At 38.0% G+C, this 15089-nt stretch overlaps 1 protein-coding gene across 1 annotated transcript in view; it reads right to left on the bottom strand.

Moving 5' to 3' along the window:
• The window catches only part of LOC122806986 (cartilage intermediate layer protein), a 200119-nt gene extending 185495 nt beyond the window's left edge, over positions 1-14624 (bottom strand). The window contains exons 1-2 of the mRNA XM_044077852.1: positions 14529-14624; positions 10815-11002 (exon numbers count right to left, since the gene is read on the bottom strand). Of these exons, the coding sequence (XP_043933787.1) occupies positions 10815-10881 (67 nt within the window). The 5' untranslated portion in view covers positions 10882-11002; positions 14529-14624. The remainder of the gene's footprint in view (positions 1-10814; positions 11003-14528) is intronic.
• Positions 14625-15089: the final 465 nt, after the last annotated feature.

Here is a 15089-nt window from a genome sequence, read left to right as displayed (position 1 = left end):
TATACAAGTGGCTTCTGGTGACCAATGTACTTTTTTTTATTTTTATTGCACCTACTAAATGAGAATTTTTTCTCAGGACAAAAATATGTGAATATGTCCTTTGATGTTAGACACTTTTTTCATTTGTTCAAAGCCTGACTGTGCAGCTGAGCCCAAAACATACTTAGGGAATTGCTTTTTTGTCAGGTGTTTCATTGGCACTATCATTATGATTTTTGAATAGTAATTAGCCCTGACTAAATGGCTTCCTACTGCTTCATGAGTCATATAGAGTTGGAGCATTATTAATAATTTCCTCCTATATTTCAACATTTCTGTTGTTTCTAAATGCACATTTATCTTTAATCACTGTCTTCCCACTTTCAATTCAGTCCCTTAACTATTTCCTTAAATACTTAGTTTAAATGGTTACATGATCAGACTGTGATCTTTCAAAACTCATGATAACATGCTTCCCCTAAAGTTTCTATTGCATAGTTTGTTGGAACAAATTTACTGCTTGATTCATATTGAAAGCAAGTCTTTTACATATTATAAAAGCTATCTGATGAGTGTGGCTTCACATGTAGTAATTACATCCAGTGGAAGGCTTATGATCACCTTTTTCTAGCCAGTCTTTGGAAAGCAGCTACAATTTCTTCAGCAGTTTTAAGCTACTTTCAAGCATTATACAATATAAAGATTCAATGCATCTGAACTCAGCAGTGCTGAATTATTAAAATATTGACACAGTCTTTAGCTTTTACACTGTTACAGATGTTTTTTTCAAAATAATAGCAACTGTATAATTTGCAAAATTACGTGAATATCACTGATTTCATTTGTATGTTCTATTCATTTAGTCTGAATATCTGCTATTTCCATGTTTCAACCATGTGGCAGGAACTTATTCAAGGAAAGAGCAAGTTCCTGCTTTTTGCCTTGTTCTTAAATCTACGTTATTAACTTCCAGTGTTCGTTCATATCTACTATGATGTCTTTTTCTGCCCATAACCAAATTTGGCTGGATGTCTCCATACAAATTTCACATTTTATTTATTTATGTTTGTTTGTGTCTTTTGGCTTTTCCTGGTTAGGGGTCGCCACAGCGGAACTCTGGTCCGCTAATGATTGGCAGTAGAGTTTTACGTGCTGGCTTACCAGGCCTAATGCACAACCTTCAACGAAGGAACGCCCATTCACGCATGTCGCCACACAGAAGACGCTCTAACTGAGAATCGAACGGGCAACGTCTAACTGTGAGGCGACAATGCTACCGCAGCACCATGTATTTAGCTTAAATGTGTTAACTGGGTACATGGGATGATCCTTCATCTGTTTTCTTGGGCAATGAGAACATCACTGCAGAAATATGGTATTTGTGCATTTTGCAACTGCATAGAATGATGCTAGTACAGTTCCAATGTTTTGACATTACGAAAACTCTCATAATAAAATTGTTATATGAAACAAACAATAAGAAAACAGTTTTTTAAATCCAAATGAGAAAAAAATTTAGCAGTAGCATAACTAAATGATAGAGTTCCTGAGTTATTTATGTTAAAATGTAAAAAACACAAACACCTCCTCACACTATAAAATCGATTATTTCCTCCACTGCCTTTTCCCTTACATTAAAACATACCCTTTCAAGTAGGTCCAAATGTTTCTTCAACAATGGTGTAACGTAGGCTCACATTAACTCATTTACATATTCACCCTCTCTCACTCACATAGGCTCACATTAACTCATTTACATATTCACCCTCTCTCGCTCACATAGGCTCACATTAACTCATTTACCTATTCACCTTGTCGCAACCTTTAATTTTCAGTTTCAAGTGACACCTAGCTTTTCTCACCTTCCCTTACACATCCATTCCTATTTCACAACCTCCTGTTTACTCATTTAACTCTCTACTTTCATCCCCTCCCTCCAGTCCTTTAAAACAAATATCTACCTTACATTCATTATTAACTCTTTTACTCTATTCTTGCTCTTTTATTTCCTTGCTTTCTACTTCCCTGCTCTCTCCTACTAATGCTTTTGCTAATGCAAATTATGCAGCATTTGTAAGTACAGTTTTCAGGATCTTCTCTCTGTATTCCCTCTTTTACAATAAGTCACAACATTGCATGATCCAGTCTTTCGTCATTACTTCTGTATATTGTATTTGTTTGTTCTCACTTTGTTTAATTATATGTTTTTCTCCAAGGCCAGGGTTGCCACCTTCCTTCGTGGTGAAAACCGGAGTAAAGCCACACCCCTCGCTTCACCAGTAACCCCACCCACCCCTCTCCCACCCATATCCCACCCATTATGTGACATCGCAATGATATCACTTGGCAGGGAACACCCTCTTTTTTCATTCCTACTGCCTGCTTTCGGCTGATTTACTATGCTTTTCTGTAAAAAAAGCATAGTAAATCAGCCAGTTTACAAACTCAGATAGTCTGTTTCCTTTTTGAAACAGAATACCGGAGTTTGTACAGTGTTTTCCGGACTACTGGAGAATCAGTTTGATTTCCAGATAGTCCGGAAAAAAAACGGAGGGGTAGCAACCCTATCCAAGGCTGGCCCTGAAAAAGGTCTGGTTAGATCAGTGGTCTATCGCAGTGAACTTCATTTCACTGAAAGCTCATTTCACTGAAACTCAGTTGCTTGTGCACAATTCACTGAAAGCTCATGTCACTGAAACTCATTTAGCTGAAAGTTATATATGGCCTTTTCCCCACTGTAGTTCACTCCTAGAGTTAGTATATAAAGTAAAGGGGTGTGCGGGGCATAGCCCCCCACCTATTTTAAATGTTTAAAACCATAGATATGGATACTTACAAGTCCAATGAATAACTCTTTCCAGAACACAATATATAACTAAACTATGTGGGGGGGGTCGCATGTCCCCCATACCCCCCTTACTTTATATACTAACTCCAGGATTGCCCTACATTGGGGAAAAGGCCATATACAACTTTCAACTAAATGAGTTTCAGTCAAATGAGCTTTTAGTGAAATGAAGTAGACCCGGAGACTCCCAGTGGATTTCACAGCTAGGTACCATGGGACCAGTGAAAAACAATAAAAAAATAGCAGACATTCAAAATTAGCTGTGGAATGCATACATTTTAGAGCTGGGATGGTCTACAGCTTCTCCCCAAAGGCTTTTATATATTGGCTAAAACTTGTTCTCCCCCATAGTGTCTTTTCATGCAATGTCAGTATTCCACAGATTCACAGGTGTGCACGAGGCTAACGACCACAAGGACCTTTTTAAGCCTAGCCATGCATCCTGAATCTCTGACAAGCTCTGATACCCTTGATAAGTGTAAGCAGGGGATTGGGAGATGAAACATTTACAAGCTAGGGCCTGGGAGATAAACCATTTACAGGCTGTGTGTGTGTCCATGAGAGACATGGGTACCAAACCAGGGATGAATTTCCTGTTCCCCATCCAATTTTCTAGGTTACACTTGAATTGGGTCAGGGAGGAACTCTGCCTTACATGGATGAGGAGCCTGTTCCAGAGAAGGGATAGTATCTAGGATACATACGTGTCTCTCTGGCAGGTCTTATTTACATCACAAGAAAGGTTTAAGCCTTTAGAATGGGTAATGATTGTGCTCTTTGCTTTGCGGATATACAGGAGACCCATCAGTGTGGAGTCTGACAATGCCCTTTATGCCAGGCATAGATCTACCCCTCAACAGTCTGTAGGAGACAGAATACAGGAATAGGGCCTTGAGGCAGTCTGCATAGGACATGGTACACCCTGTATTCTTTTATTGAGGAAGCTCTGTGGATGTCCCAGTTGTTGAATATGCCTAGTAAGGTACATACCAAATGGGCCATTGTACTCAGTGATAGGTCGGATGAATTCTGAATACAGTGGAACAATTAATTATTTGGACCTGTATGCCATACCTTTCTTTATAAGTTGCACAATATAAATTGATTTCCTCATTACTGTAAACATATGATGGTCAAAAGCTAGATTAGTGTTTATGTGTGCATCCCCAAGTCCCTGACTACTGGGTCAGATTTTAGGAGTGTGTTGTTAATATGATAGTTTCCAGGGGTGGATGATTTCCCAAAGGATTCTATTATGTATTTTTTTGCATTTAGTTTTAATCCATAGTTCTGGCACCACTGTTTGTCTGTGTCAACCCTTCCTAAAGAACATTTGTGTCAGTGAGCAATTTAAGTGACAGCTCCTAATTTGCAATCATCTGCAAATTTAGTCAACCAGATGGCATTGATGTTAGTCTTGACTTCAGAGAAATAAATGCCAAATGGGAGTGGTCCCAGGATGAATCCCTGAGGGACTCCACTTGTGCCTGGCCTCTTTCTAGATGTGGACTCCCCAATTTTAACTTTCTGGGTCCATCTGACTATCCACAAGGTGACATAAGGGTTTGTACATAACCTCTTAAGTTTGTCAACAATGCCCGAGTGGGGGATTGTGTCAAATGTCTTGCACAGGTCAAGGTAGGCAGTATGAACTATTTTGCTCTCATCCCTTGCTTTGGTGCCCTTTTCAAAGAAGTCCACCAGGTTGAGTATGCATGACCTGCCCTTGATGAAACCAAATTGGGTTGGGTCCAGTGTCTGGAGGTTTCCTATGTCATTATTGATCATTTCCATGATATAATTCTTTCCATGGCTTTGCATATGAGACTTATGGGTCTGTAGTTTCTAAGGTCTGTAGATGTTCTGCCTTAGTGCAGGGGGGTGACTGTTGCTCTTCTCCATTCATAATGCAGAAAACCTGGTTGGACCCTACAGTTAAATAGCAATTCCAGAGGGCCTGATAGGTTTAGAAGGCATCCTGGCATATTGTCTGAGCTCATTGATGCAGTGTTCTTTGCTTTAGGGAAAGCATTAGGGACCTGTTCCTTTGTGATAGCAGGGGGGAGTTATATTTGATGGCATTTCCTGAAGTAAGTTTGATGATGAGGAGAGAGGGATAAAGTTGGAGCTGAATTTGTCAGCCAGTAGGTTTGCTATAACTTCTGACTCAGAATAGGTGGTTCCATTTACAATGAGCCCTGCACACAATTGTGTACTGAGTTTGAGGATGCGAACATAGCTAAATAATGTCTTGTGGTTGTTCTTGGCCTGGGAGGACAAATTTACCTCAGATTTGGCTTTGGTAGACTTTATTTGTCTTCGGAGTTGTTTGTTTAGTTTGATGAGAGTGTTTTTATCCTGCTGTGTGCTGCATCTCCTAATTTTTGCCGTGATTTTCTTCCTTCTGTTATACAGCCTACTGGTATTGTGATTCCACCAGGATGGCTTGTTTTTTGAGTTAGTTCTGTACTTCTTCCTGGTGGGTACAGCTGTCTCTGTGCAGCTATTAATATGCTTGTACACGATTTCTCTGAACAGTTCTGTGTACACAGCAGTGTTCTCAAGGTTTATGGGGGCTTGAAATGTTGCCATGTTATCACTTAATAGTAGAAAGTTAGCCTTAGAGTAGTTCCTGAATATTCCAGGGTTATCTGGGGTTCCAAGTTTTATTTTTACTTCACAGGAGACCATTTTGAAGTCTAACCTGACCAGAGTAGACATTACACTAGGGGGTGTGCAGCACTCTTCCATATATTAGTGAGGACCAGATCCAGCATAGTTGCACCCGTGGTTGGTGTATTGACAAACTAGTCCAGGGAGTTTGTGTTAAACTCCAAAGCTTCCAACATAACAAACGAGAATCTGGATAACATAAAGGTATTTATGCAATGATAGGAGCCATAAAAAAAACTCCTCTTTCTACAAGCACTCTTTATCTTGGAATAATGAGAACACTCCATCACAGGGTTTAAATGCCTATCACACATTAATGCCCACTGCATTAGGGAAAAACACTAAAGGCACTACAGGTGGCGCAGTGGTGCAGCAGTTAACGTTGTCGCCTCACAGCAAGAGGTTCTCTGATATGATTCTCAGCTGGGGTGTCTTCCGTGTGTAGTTTGCATGTCCTCCCCATATTTGTGTGGGTTCACAGCAAGAGGTTCTCTGGTAAGATTCTCAGCTGGGGTGTCTTCCGTGTGTAGTTTGCATGTCCTCCCCATATTTGTGTGGGTTTCCTCTGGGTACTCCGGTTTCCTCCCACATTCGAAAGACATGTGTGTGAAGCATTTCTCTCCGGGCATCCACTGAAAATAGGCTCTGTTCTAGTCGGATTTTCCCGGTCAACAAATGTTAAATAAATAAATATCCATATTTAAAAAAAAAATCACCTCTAAACTCATTTGACAAGACAATGACCTGCAACTCATCCATGTCCAACTTACTATTAACAAAATCCGGCATCATTTCATAGCTAACTGCAGGATGCCCCCCCATGTCCCCCATCAACCGATACCTCTTACCTAATCAGTATGAAGTCCCTATGCATCAAACTCAACACCATTCTTGTAGGATACTTCAATTACTGCTCTTATACATCCTCAAACATGTAGGCCCAGAAATTTCTGGACTTCATCAGTACAAGCTCGCTAGATCAGTTAGTCTGTACCCCAACTAGGGGCCATACAATCCTGTACTTGGTCCTTAACAATATGGAGCAGCTTTGCTACCCAACAACTGTAACTTCCTCTTAGGCAAACTGGACCACAAATCAGTAACCTTTATCTTAGGGCCGAAGCTAGAAGCATCTGCCAAAACCTTGGTATTCAGAGATTATGCTAAAGCTAATCTTCAAAAAATGAACGATGGCCTGGCTAAATTCAAAAACACATTCCATTGTGATGACCCCACTGCTTAACAAAATCCTTTACTGACAAATGCTAAGCACATGTAAACAGCCACACAGATAGATGCATTTGTCTCCCCAAGGAGTAAATAGAACACCAAATTTAAAAATAAAACCCCTATGATGGAACTGTAAGATAAGTAGGCTCAGTAATAAAAGAAAAAAATACACACAAATATAAAATTTACTTTAAAGATACCAATACCACTCCTGCTAAACTTAACAAGGAACTCTGCACCCCGATCAGATTGACCAAAGCCAGGTATGAGATAAAAACAGCCACCCAGGCTAATAACCATAAAGCCTTATTTAACTAGGTTAGAAATCTCAGAAACAATGCCCATCACTGCACAGAGCTAATAATAAATTATATCACTTACTCATTCACAGTGGGCATAGCCAATATACTAGCAGGCAAATTTAGCTTAAACCTCACCCCCTCTCCCCTCCTATATTCCCGAATCACTTACCTGTATCTATACTCCCTCCAATCTCCCAAGAGTAAGTCTTCAACACACTAACCAAGGCCAAGAACTCTACTTCTAAGAGACTGGATGACCTATTAAGCTGCCCACTGATTATTCTGATGACTTGTAAGAATCCCTGCAGAGGTTATTCAATATCAGCCTCCAAAGAGGCTTCATGTCAGATGAATGGACAGGAGCAGTCCACAAACCTTACACAAAGGTGGGGCGTCGATGGACCAGGAAATCATAGATCCACAAGCCTGACAAGCCTCATCTGTAATGCAACAATAAGGATCATTATACAATTAGTAAATATGGGCATATGTAACCTATGAAATCTCAACCCAAGTCAACTTGGATTCATCAAGAGCAGATCTTGACTGGTTAACCTGGTAAACCTTTTTGGAAAGATTACTGAACAATTGATGATGGTAAATGAATACACAGCACACACCTAGACCTCACAAAGGCATTCAACACCATCCAGCAGTCAGGCATTGTTGATAAACTCTCACAGCTAAATGTATATCCATATGTAACTCATTGGATAGCAAAATGCCTTACAAAACAAAAACCATGAAATTGAGGATGGCTGGCTGTACCTCCTTCAACAGATCTGTCACTAGTGGTGTATCCCAGTGTTCAGTCCTTGGGCCACTCCTCTTTGGCATTTACTTCTGGGAGGTCAAAGGAAATGTTGAGGGTTAATGGCTGACTGAATTTGCAGAGGACTGTAAACTTGGTTCCATTATAAACTTCCCAGAGGACACCAAGATCCTCCAAGAGGGCCTTTCCAAAACTAATGGCTGATATCAAAACCATGGACTAAAACTAAATGCAACATACCACTGAACGTTGATCTTGTAGTCAGGGATCTGGAATCCTGTGTCAGTAATGAACTGTCCTTTGATCATCATGCATCCACTATTGTAAGGAAGTCTTTTATTGCCCAACTTGTATCTAAAGGTGTGGCATCCAGATTCAGGGATGTAAACATTCCAGTGTAGTCTGCTCTCATTAGGCTGACCATTAAATATAATGCCCCATTTGGTATGTACCTCTCAAAACACTTGAAACAACTGGAGTGACCACAATGCGTTTCATTAAAAACAATCAAGCACCCAAATCACAAAAGCTATACAGACCATCTCAAAGCCTTGTCCTTCTACTCGGTTTCATACAGGCTACTAAGAAGTGACCTTTGCTTCACATAGAGCTTCAACAGACCCTGTCCTGTCAGACCAGTTACACATTCACAAGTCCAATAATAGCATGAACTCACTCAGGAGATGTCAGTCACTTCTGCAACATAATGAGAACATGCTGGAAGAACAGGTATATATCACAGAGAATACTGTGGAATGATCTTTCACTCCACACCAAGTAAAGTACTTCTCTTACTCAATTCAAAGACAAATTGGATGTATGGATGGCAAACTGCAAATTCAGCCCTGGTTTAACACCCATGTCACTTGTGGATAGCAGCAATAGCAAATGTCCTAACATTTCCTTGCAAAATGTAAGGGTTAAAAACTAACATGGGAATGTAAGGCTAGTCTTTTTAACACAGATCAATATCCTGGTGAGTACTTATGAACCTGTAAACCTATGAACAAAAACGTGCAAACTAAAGGCATTGTCCATAGAAAATTTACAGAGATCTTTAGAATTTACTATAAGCGGTTAAAGAACTCTGTTGTAAGAGTACAATGGGCAAGATTAAAGATACATTTTTCATTCTTCAGTTTAAAGAAATATACAAACTATGAACATGATCTAAATTGCCAAAAGATTGCAAATTCATACTAACGGCTACACAAGTTATCCTATTAGCACCATTATAAATAACAGTTTTAGAACTAGCTCTTAAAGCACAATAAGAAATTATGAGAATTAAAGCTTTGCATTGAGGGAAAAACCTGGTTTCCTTTAACAAACATACTGAGACAAGACTAAACGACTGTACCAAGCAAAATCTCCACACCAGTCAACTTGCAGGACTGACACTGTAACCCTAAACTGGAAGTTTACTGAGAGCAAGGCAGTTGCATGCAGCCCCATATCCCATAAACCAACAGCAATGCCAAAATAAGTGACCACAGTTAAACTAAACAACAACACAGTAACAGATGTGCTTGTGGCCCCCAAAATAAAACAGCTTTGCCATGTATGCACAATTATGAGTCCTGTACTAAAATCTATCCTTTATTACGATATGCTGATATGTTGTCAACATGACTATGTGATGGTCAGAATGGGCTCACCTGTCTGGCTTCATTGTGTTTCATTGCTTGCATTACATGGTCTGACTATATGTGCAGGTGCTTTCCAGCATTCCTTGGTTCAACTATGTATTTCATTATTCTTAATGGTTTATCATGCTTTTAGCTCAATATTCCGAGTTAATGCATATGCTTGTATATAGCTATATCTATCTATCTATGTGTATGTGTGTGTGTGTGTGTGTGTGTGTGTGTGTGTGTGTGTGTGTGTGTGTGTGTGTGTGTGTGTGTGTGTGTGTGTATATATATATATATATATATATATATATATATATATATGTATATGATTTACCTTCAGTTGGTCAACTAACATGAAAGTCAACATCCTGAAGGTAAACCCCTCTACATCAGAAATGGAAACATTGACTTCCTAGTATGCATGGCTCAGGGTTGCTTCACAGAGCATTCAAACGTTACTTAAAAAAACATAAACAACTTTCCCCCATTCCCCCTACTAATTATATATACTAACTCAGAGATCACACAATCCCAGGAAAAGGAATATTCCCCTACCCAGGGATTATCAATCACGCACTCCTGTTGATCATCTGTGTAGCTGTCCAAATGGGATTGATTAACCAGATGTCGACCAAACTTCCTGTCGACTAAACCAACAGAACCTACATGTGTGTGTGTGTGTGTGTGTGTGTGTGTGTGTATATACAGAATTTTTAAGTTTCACATGCTGTACTAATTATGATGCTATCAACTTGTTGGATGTGCAACTGGACAAGGATATGATAGATGGGTTGGCTTCAAGTATATATAGAAAACCAAATTATAGTAATTAATGTCTATATTATATCAGATGTCACCCCGTGCATTAGAAAAAGGGTATTGTTAAAAGTCAGTTTGTTAGAGGCTCTACAATTACCTCTGATGATGAAATATTTCAGACTGAGGTTATTAAGTTAATTGGGATATTCCTGGACAGGGTCTGCCCACAAGAATTACTTGAACAGAAAAAATATGAAATAATATACGAGAGACAGGCAAAATATCAGAAGACATGTTTAATTTTCTTATCTGTCTACAACCTAATGCCAGCACCTTTATGTGCAGTATTTCTTATACACAGCCTGTTCCTGAAGACCGTTGCTGCTATTACAAAATGAACCCATGTAGGAGGAAACATACCAAGTAAACAAAGAAACAATAAGCGTGAGTGTAATATCATGGGATAAATATGAAAAGCATTGTAGTCATGACAGCTGCAGAAGATTTATTATTTTATGCTACAAGTGAAGTAACAGATTCTTGGGAGTTTAATGAGAATCAGATAGCAAAAAATCTATTGATGCATTTAAATATTCCACAGTATAGCAGATACTAACCTTCAGCACACCCAAGCAAGAACCCAAGTAATTGGAAGAAAAGGATTCTGCCCTTTACTTTGCTCATTTTTAAATTCCTGGAGCAAGTCACTGTATTTCCTCAGGAATGGAAAGTGTAAACAGCATAAGTGCCTCGGTAGTATTCCAAAGGTCTTCCACCAGAAAGAACTGTCTGTAAAATGGTGTGCCTAAAAAAATCAATGCACATTTAAGCTATACACATTGACTAAACTTTTTCTAGTAAAGCACTGCCAAATGATGTTAATATCTTGAAGTTTTAGTGTATCTTGCATTTTAAAGTAACAACATTCATTATGTGTCAAATGGCCATGTAGAAACTATCTTCAGTAAACAAACTTCATTGCTCAACAAATGAGAAATTCATTGGATTTCATCAACACAAAATGGGAGACATCTATCACCATTATATATAGTAGAAGAGTTTGACAATATACCTTTGAATCATTTACTAATTGTGTGTGTGTGTGTGTGTGTGTGGGGGGGTAGATGAAGCAAGTAATGGAAATTTTTGCTGCCTTAAATTGTCAGCAGATTGTAGCATTCGTATTTAAAAAAGCACAGCAGATTTAAACTACAGCAGTATGGTCTAAGCAAACCTGTTAAGTGAATCTAAGAATGTAAATTCAAGACATTTTGGACCTTTGATTGCTTTAGTATTGCATGCTCTTCTGGATCACTGTTTTTGGGTTCCTATTAAGTCAGCGAACACACTAAATTGCGAATGCTGCTTAATTGGACCTACTTACCCAGAATGGCAAAATCCTGAAAGCACAGAACAGCGATTTTTTTCCTAGGGAAAAAAATCACTGGGCCGTTTTCAGGACTTTGCCATTTCCTCCACTGTGGTGTGATCTTGGAGTTGGTATATTTATGTAGGGGGTGTGTGGTGGGCAAAGACTACCACTTTATTTTCTGTTTTTTTTTTTTTTTTTTAATGGCTCAGCAATTGCTTTCTGTGGGAAAAAATCACTGATCTGTTTGTTTGACATTTTGTTTTTCTGAGTTAATGGGTCGATTATATAGCGTTCGCTTATATAATATAGACCCGTTTTTTTAACGGGTTTACTTCTGAACTTTGTTTATTGTCTAGGCTTATAATAATCTGCAGACTGATAGCCCAGTATTTACCTATGAATATTTAATACATTGGGGTTGGAATAATGATTACAGTGTTTACCTCACAGACACAAGGTACAGAGTTTGATTATCACTCAGAGGGGAAGTTGGCTGGGCTTAAAAGGCCCATAATGGCAGCTAGCCGGGTATTTGCCTATGAATGTAAGTATGGCTTGACTTGTTTTTCATTACATAAGCTTTAAATGCTGTATAAGCATTTTCTGTTCATAACTTGTTTAGCCTGCCTACACATCATTGAAATACTGTTGAAAATATGTTAGTTTGACAATGAACACACTTTGCCAGTACTGAAGCACCAAGCATCAGTACAGTATGGTACTATTTAAATACATTATTGTTAGCATTTTGCAGCCTTACTTTTATGCATATTATGTCTCTGGGTCATGAAAAAGCACATAACATATTGTTTTGCTTGTGATTATCACCGTTATTTTCCAATATTTTGCATTATATACTCAATACTTGAGTCATGTTTCATTTAAAGTAAAAACTGACAGAGAAATAAGTGGAGCACTAGAGTAACGGCTATTTTTGGCAGCTTTTCCATTTTAATATGTTTATTATTTCTCATCTAGGTTTGCAATACCTTAGACAAATTGCCATGTAACTTATGCTTAAATCTGTAAGGCTGAAGCAGTGTTATACCAACAGGTCAGATAATTTAAATATTACTATAATGAAGTGCTAGCTTGCGTGCCTTATATCAGAGTGAAGCTTTGCCACATCCCTAGAACAGGACATTTGGTCAGTATGCCCAGACAGCTACTAACAGAATATTTATCGGGTTCCTTAGTAATCGCCCACTTGAAATCCACTAGGTTGCAGTACTGTTACTGTCCACAGGATGTCCCCAGCAATATTGTTTATGTGAAACCTAAGTGCTTACTGACTTCTTGCTGTTGTCATCACCACTGTAGTAAGTGTATTAAGTCTGGTCATTGTGGTACTTCTGCATAGTGCATACAACTCCAACATGTATATATATATATATATATATATATATATATATATATATATATATATATATATATATATATAATGTATATACACACACACACACACACACACACACACACACACACACACACACACTAGGGCTTGATTATTATAAAAGACTAGAGCATGAACTATATTATAGCTTTTACAACTACTACTGCAGGAAGCAGAATCTTGAACACACAGCCCTTCAGAGTTGCTTTGTTTGAGTTTGAGAGACAGCAAGAATTTTACAAATTCTAGTATTCAATATTTTCTATGTAGTCAAATGATTCAAAATGAAACAGTGGTTTCATAGCTCAAAATTATTAGTAATACAGCATGCCTCACATGATGTTGGATTCCTATGTGAACGGTAAAATGTTATTTTCAGCCAATACTACTCCTGTAAACTGTATGCAAAGCTAAAGGAAAATCAAGGGTCATTCTGTGAAATCTAGGGACAACACTTCAGGAGTAACTAATTAGATTTTTTTAGCACCATAGCTAAAAGCACAAATACATCTTCTATAATTTCACTGGTTTATCCATTGGCAGATGCATTGTTTTTAATGAGCGAATTAGCTGAAATGAGGCTCTTTTCCAGTAGCTCATAACAACTGAAGATGTAAAGTATAAATCCTAAAGAAATGTATGCAGTGAGAAGCATAAGCTTATTACAACTGTGATATTGTAAGATGCTGAATGTTATATTCTACAGCTCTATACCATTGGCTGTAGGATAAAGGATGTTCTCCTGGAGAATAACACCCAAAGACCCTGATTATACTGGTAAACCCAAGTGAAATACAACTGATAAGGCTAGGCAGTGCAATATTTTTTTTAACGTGTGCTGACAGAAACGGTGTCTTATTGTAGTTACACACTCAAGGAAAACATCATTACTATTGTTCTTCTTCTAGACAGTGATCTGAATATTTTATAGTTATCCTTGCATGCTGTAAGCTGTTCCACACACCCATAATGTCATAATCCTGAAGAGGTTAAGTGCAAGTCCATCTTCAGTAAATACAGAATTCTAATTATTCAGACATTACAATAGTGCTTTGCATGGTCTATGTTTAAATAAATATAAGACACATATCCCCCAGATAACTGGTAATAAAAATAAGCAACTATAGTAAACAGGCAGCCCACCCTTGTGTATTGTTTTGTGTGTTATATGCAAGCAAGTGTAACCGTGTAATTACTCATATTGAATAAGATTACACTTGAATGCCATTTTTTTTTATAATTAAGCTTTATGAATGTTGATTGGATATCCTCTGATGATAAATTTCATTCAACTTCTCTTTATCTAAAACTATTATGCTTAGTAACCATTTAAAAATTCTCCTAGTTTGAGTCACCTTCAGTTGCACTGTAAGTAAGACATTGCCAAGGAGTTCAAGCGGCTAATATGTTTTAAGTTAAGAATTACTATCTGGTATATTTTTTATTATGACTGAAAAAGAAAGTTAGTAGAAACAATCTGTCTAAATTTCAATGTTTTACAGAAAAAAAGCCTAGCAGTGCATATACTCTTCAAACAAGTCAAAGTAAAAAATATGTTACACTTACTGTCTTTGGCAGTCGCTTTGCTGGTTGCTGCACAGAACTTGCAGTCTGTTTATATAGTTAAGCTTGAAGTTTAGGAGGTGGCACTGGGCTGCAGGAAACAGAAGAAATATGATATGAGAGAGAGTGAGTGGAAGAAAGGACCAGAGATGGGAGGTGGGGGGAAGAAGAAACATTACACAGAGTAACTGTCTGCAAGTAAAATGGTGTCAGTTCAAGAGTCAAAGTGTATGTAATACTTGTAAACTAGCACATACTCACATTACTTGAATTACTTAATCCAATGTGCCAATCTTTTACAACTTAAACTATACAGTATTATAATATTCAGCAAAAGAAATAAAGAATGTTAATAACTGAAACAACTTCTATAAAATAAGTACTTTTCTAAAATAACTTTTATATGCTTTCAAGAGTATTCTGGAACAGAAATACTCAGTGGGTAAGACTGCATGCAAGAGTAAAAAATAAACATCACTACTGCAGGATAAATAGTTTGTATTAGTGGGCTAACGACAACTGAAATAATCTCTGTTAATTGGACATTGACCCTCTTACAACCTC

This window comes from Protopterus annectens, chromosome 7.part0, assembly GCF_019279795.1.
Source record: "Protopterus annectens isolate FY-2018-M chromosome 7.part0, PAN1.0, whole genome shotgun sequence".
NCBI lineage: Eukaryota > Metazoa > Chordata > Ceratodontiformes > Protopteridae > Protopterus > Protopterus annectens.
The sequence above is the reverse complement of the archived record's forward strand: the minus strand, read 5'-3'. Positions and strand labels throughout refer to the sequence as shown.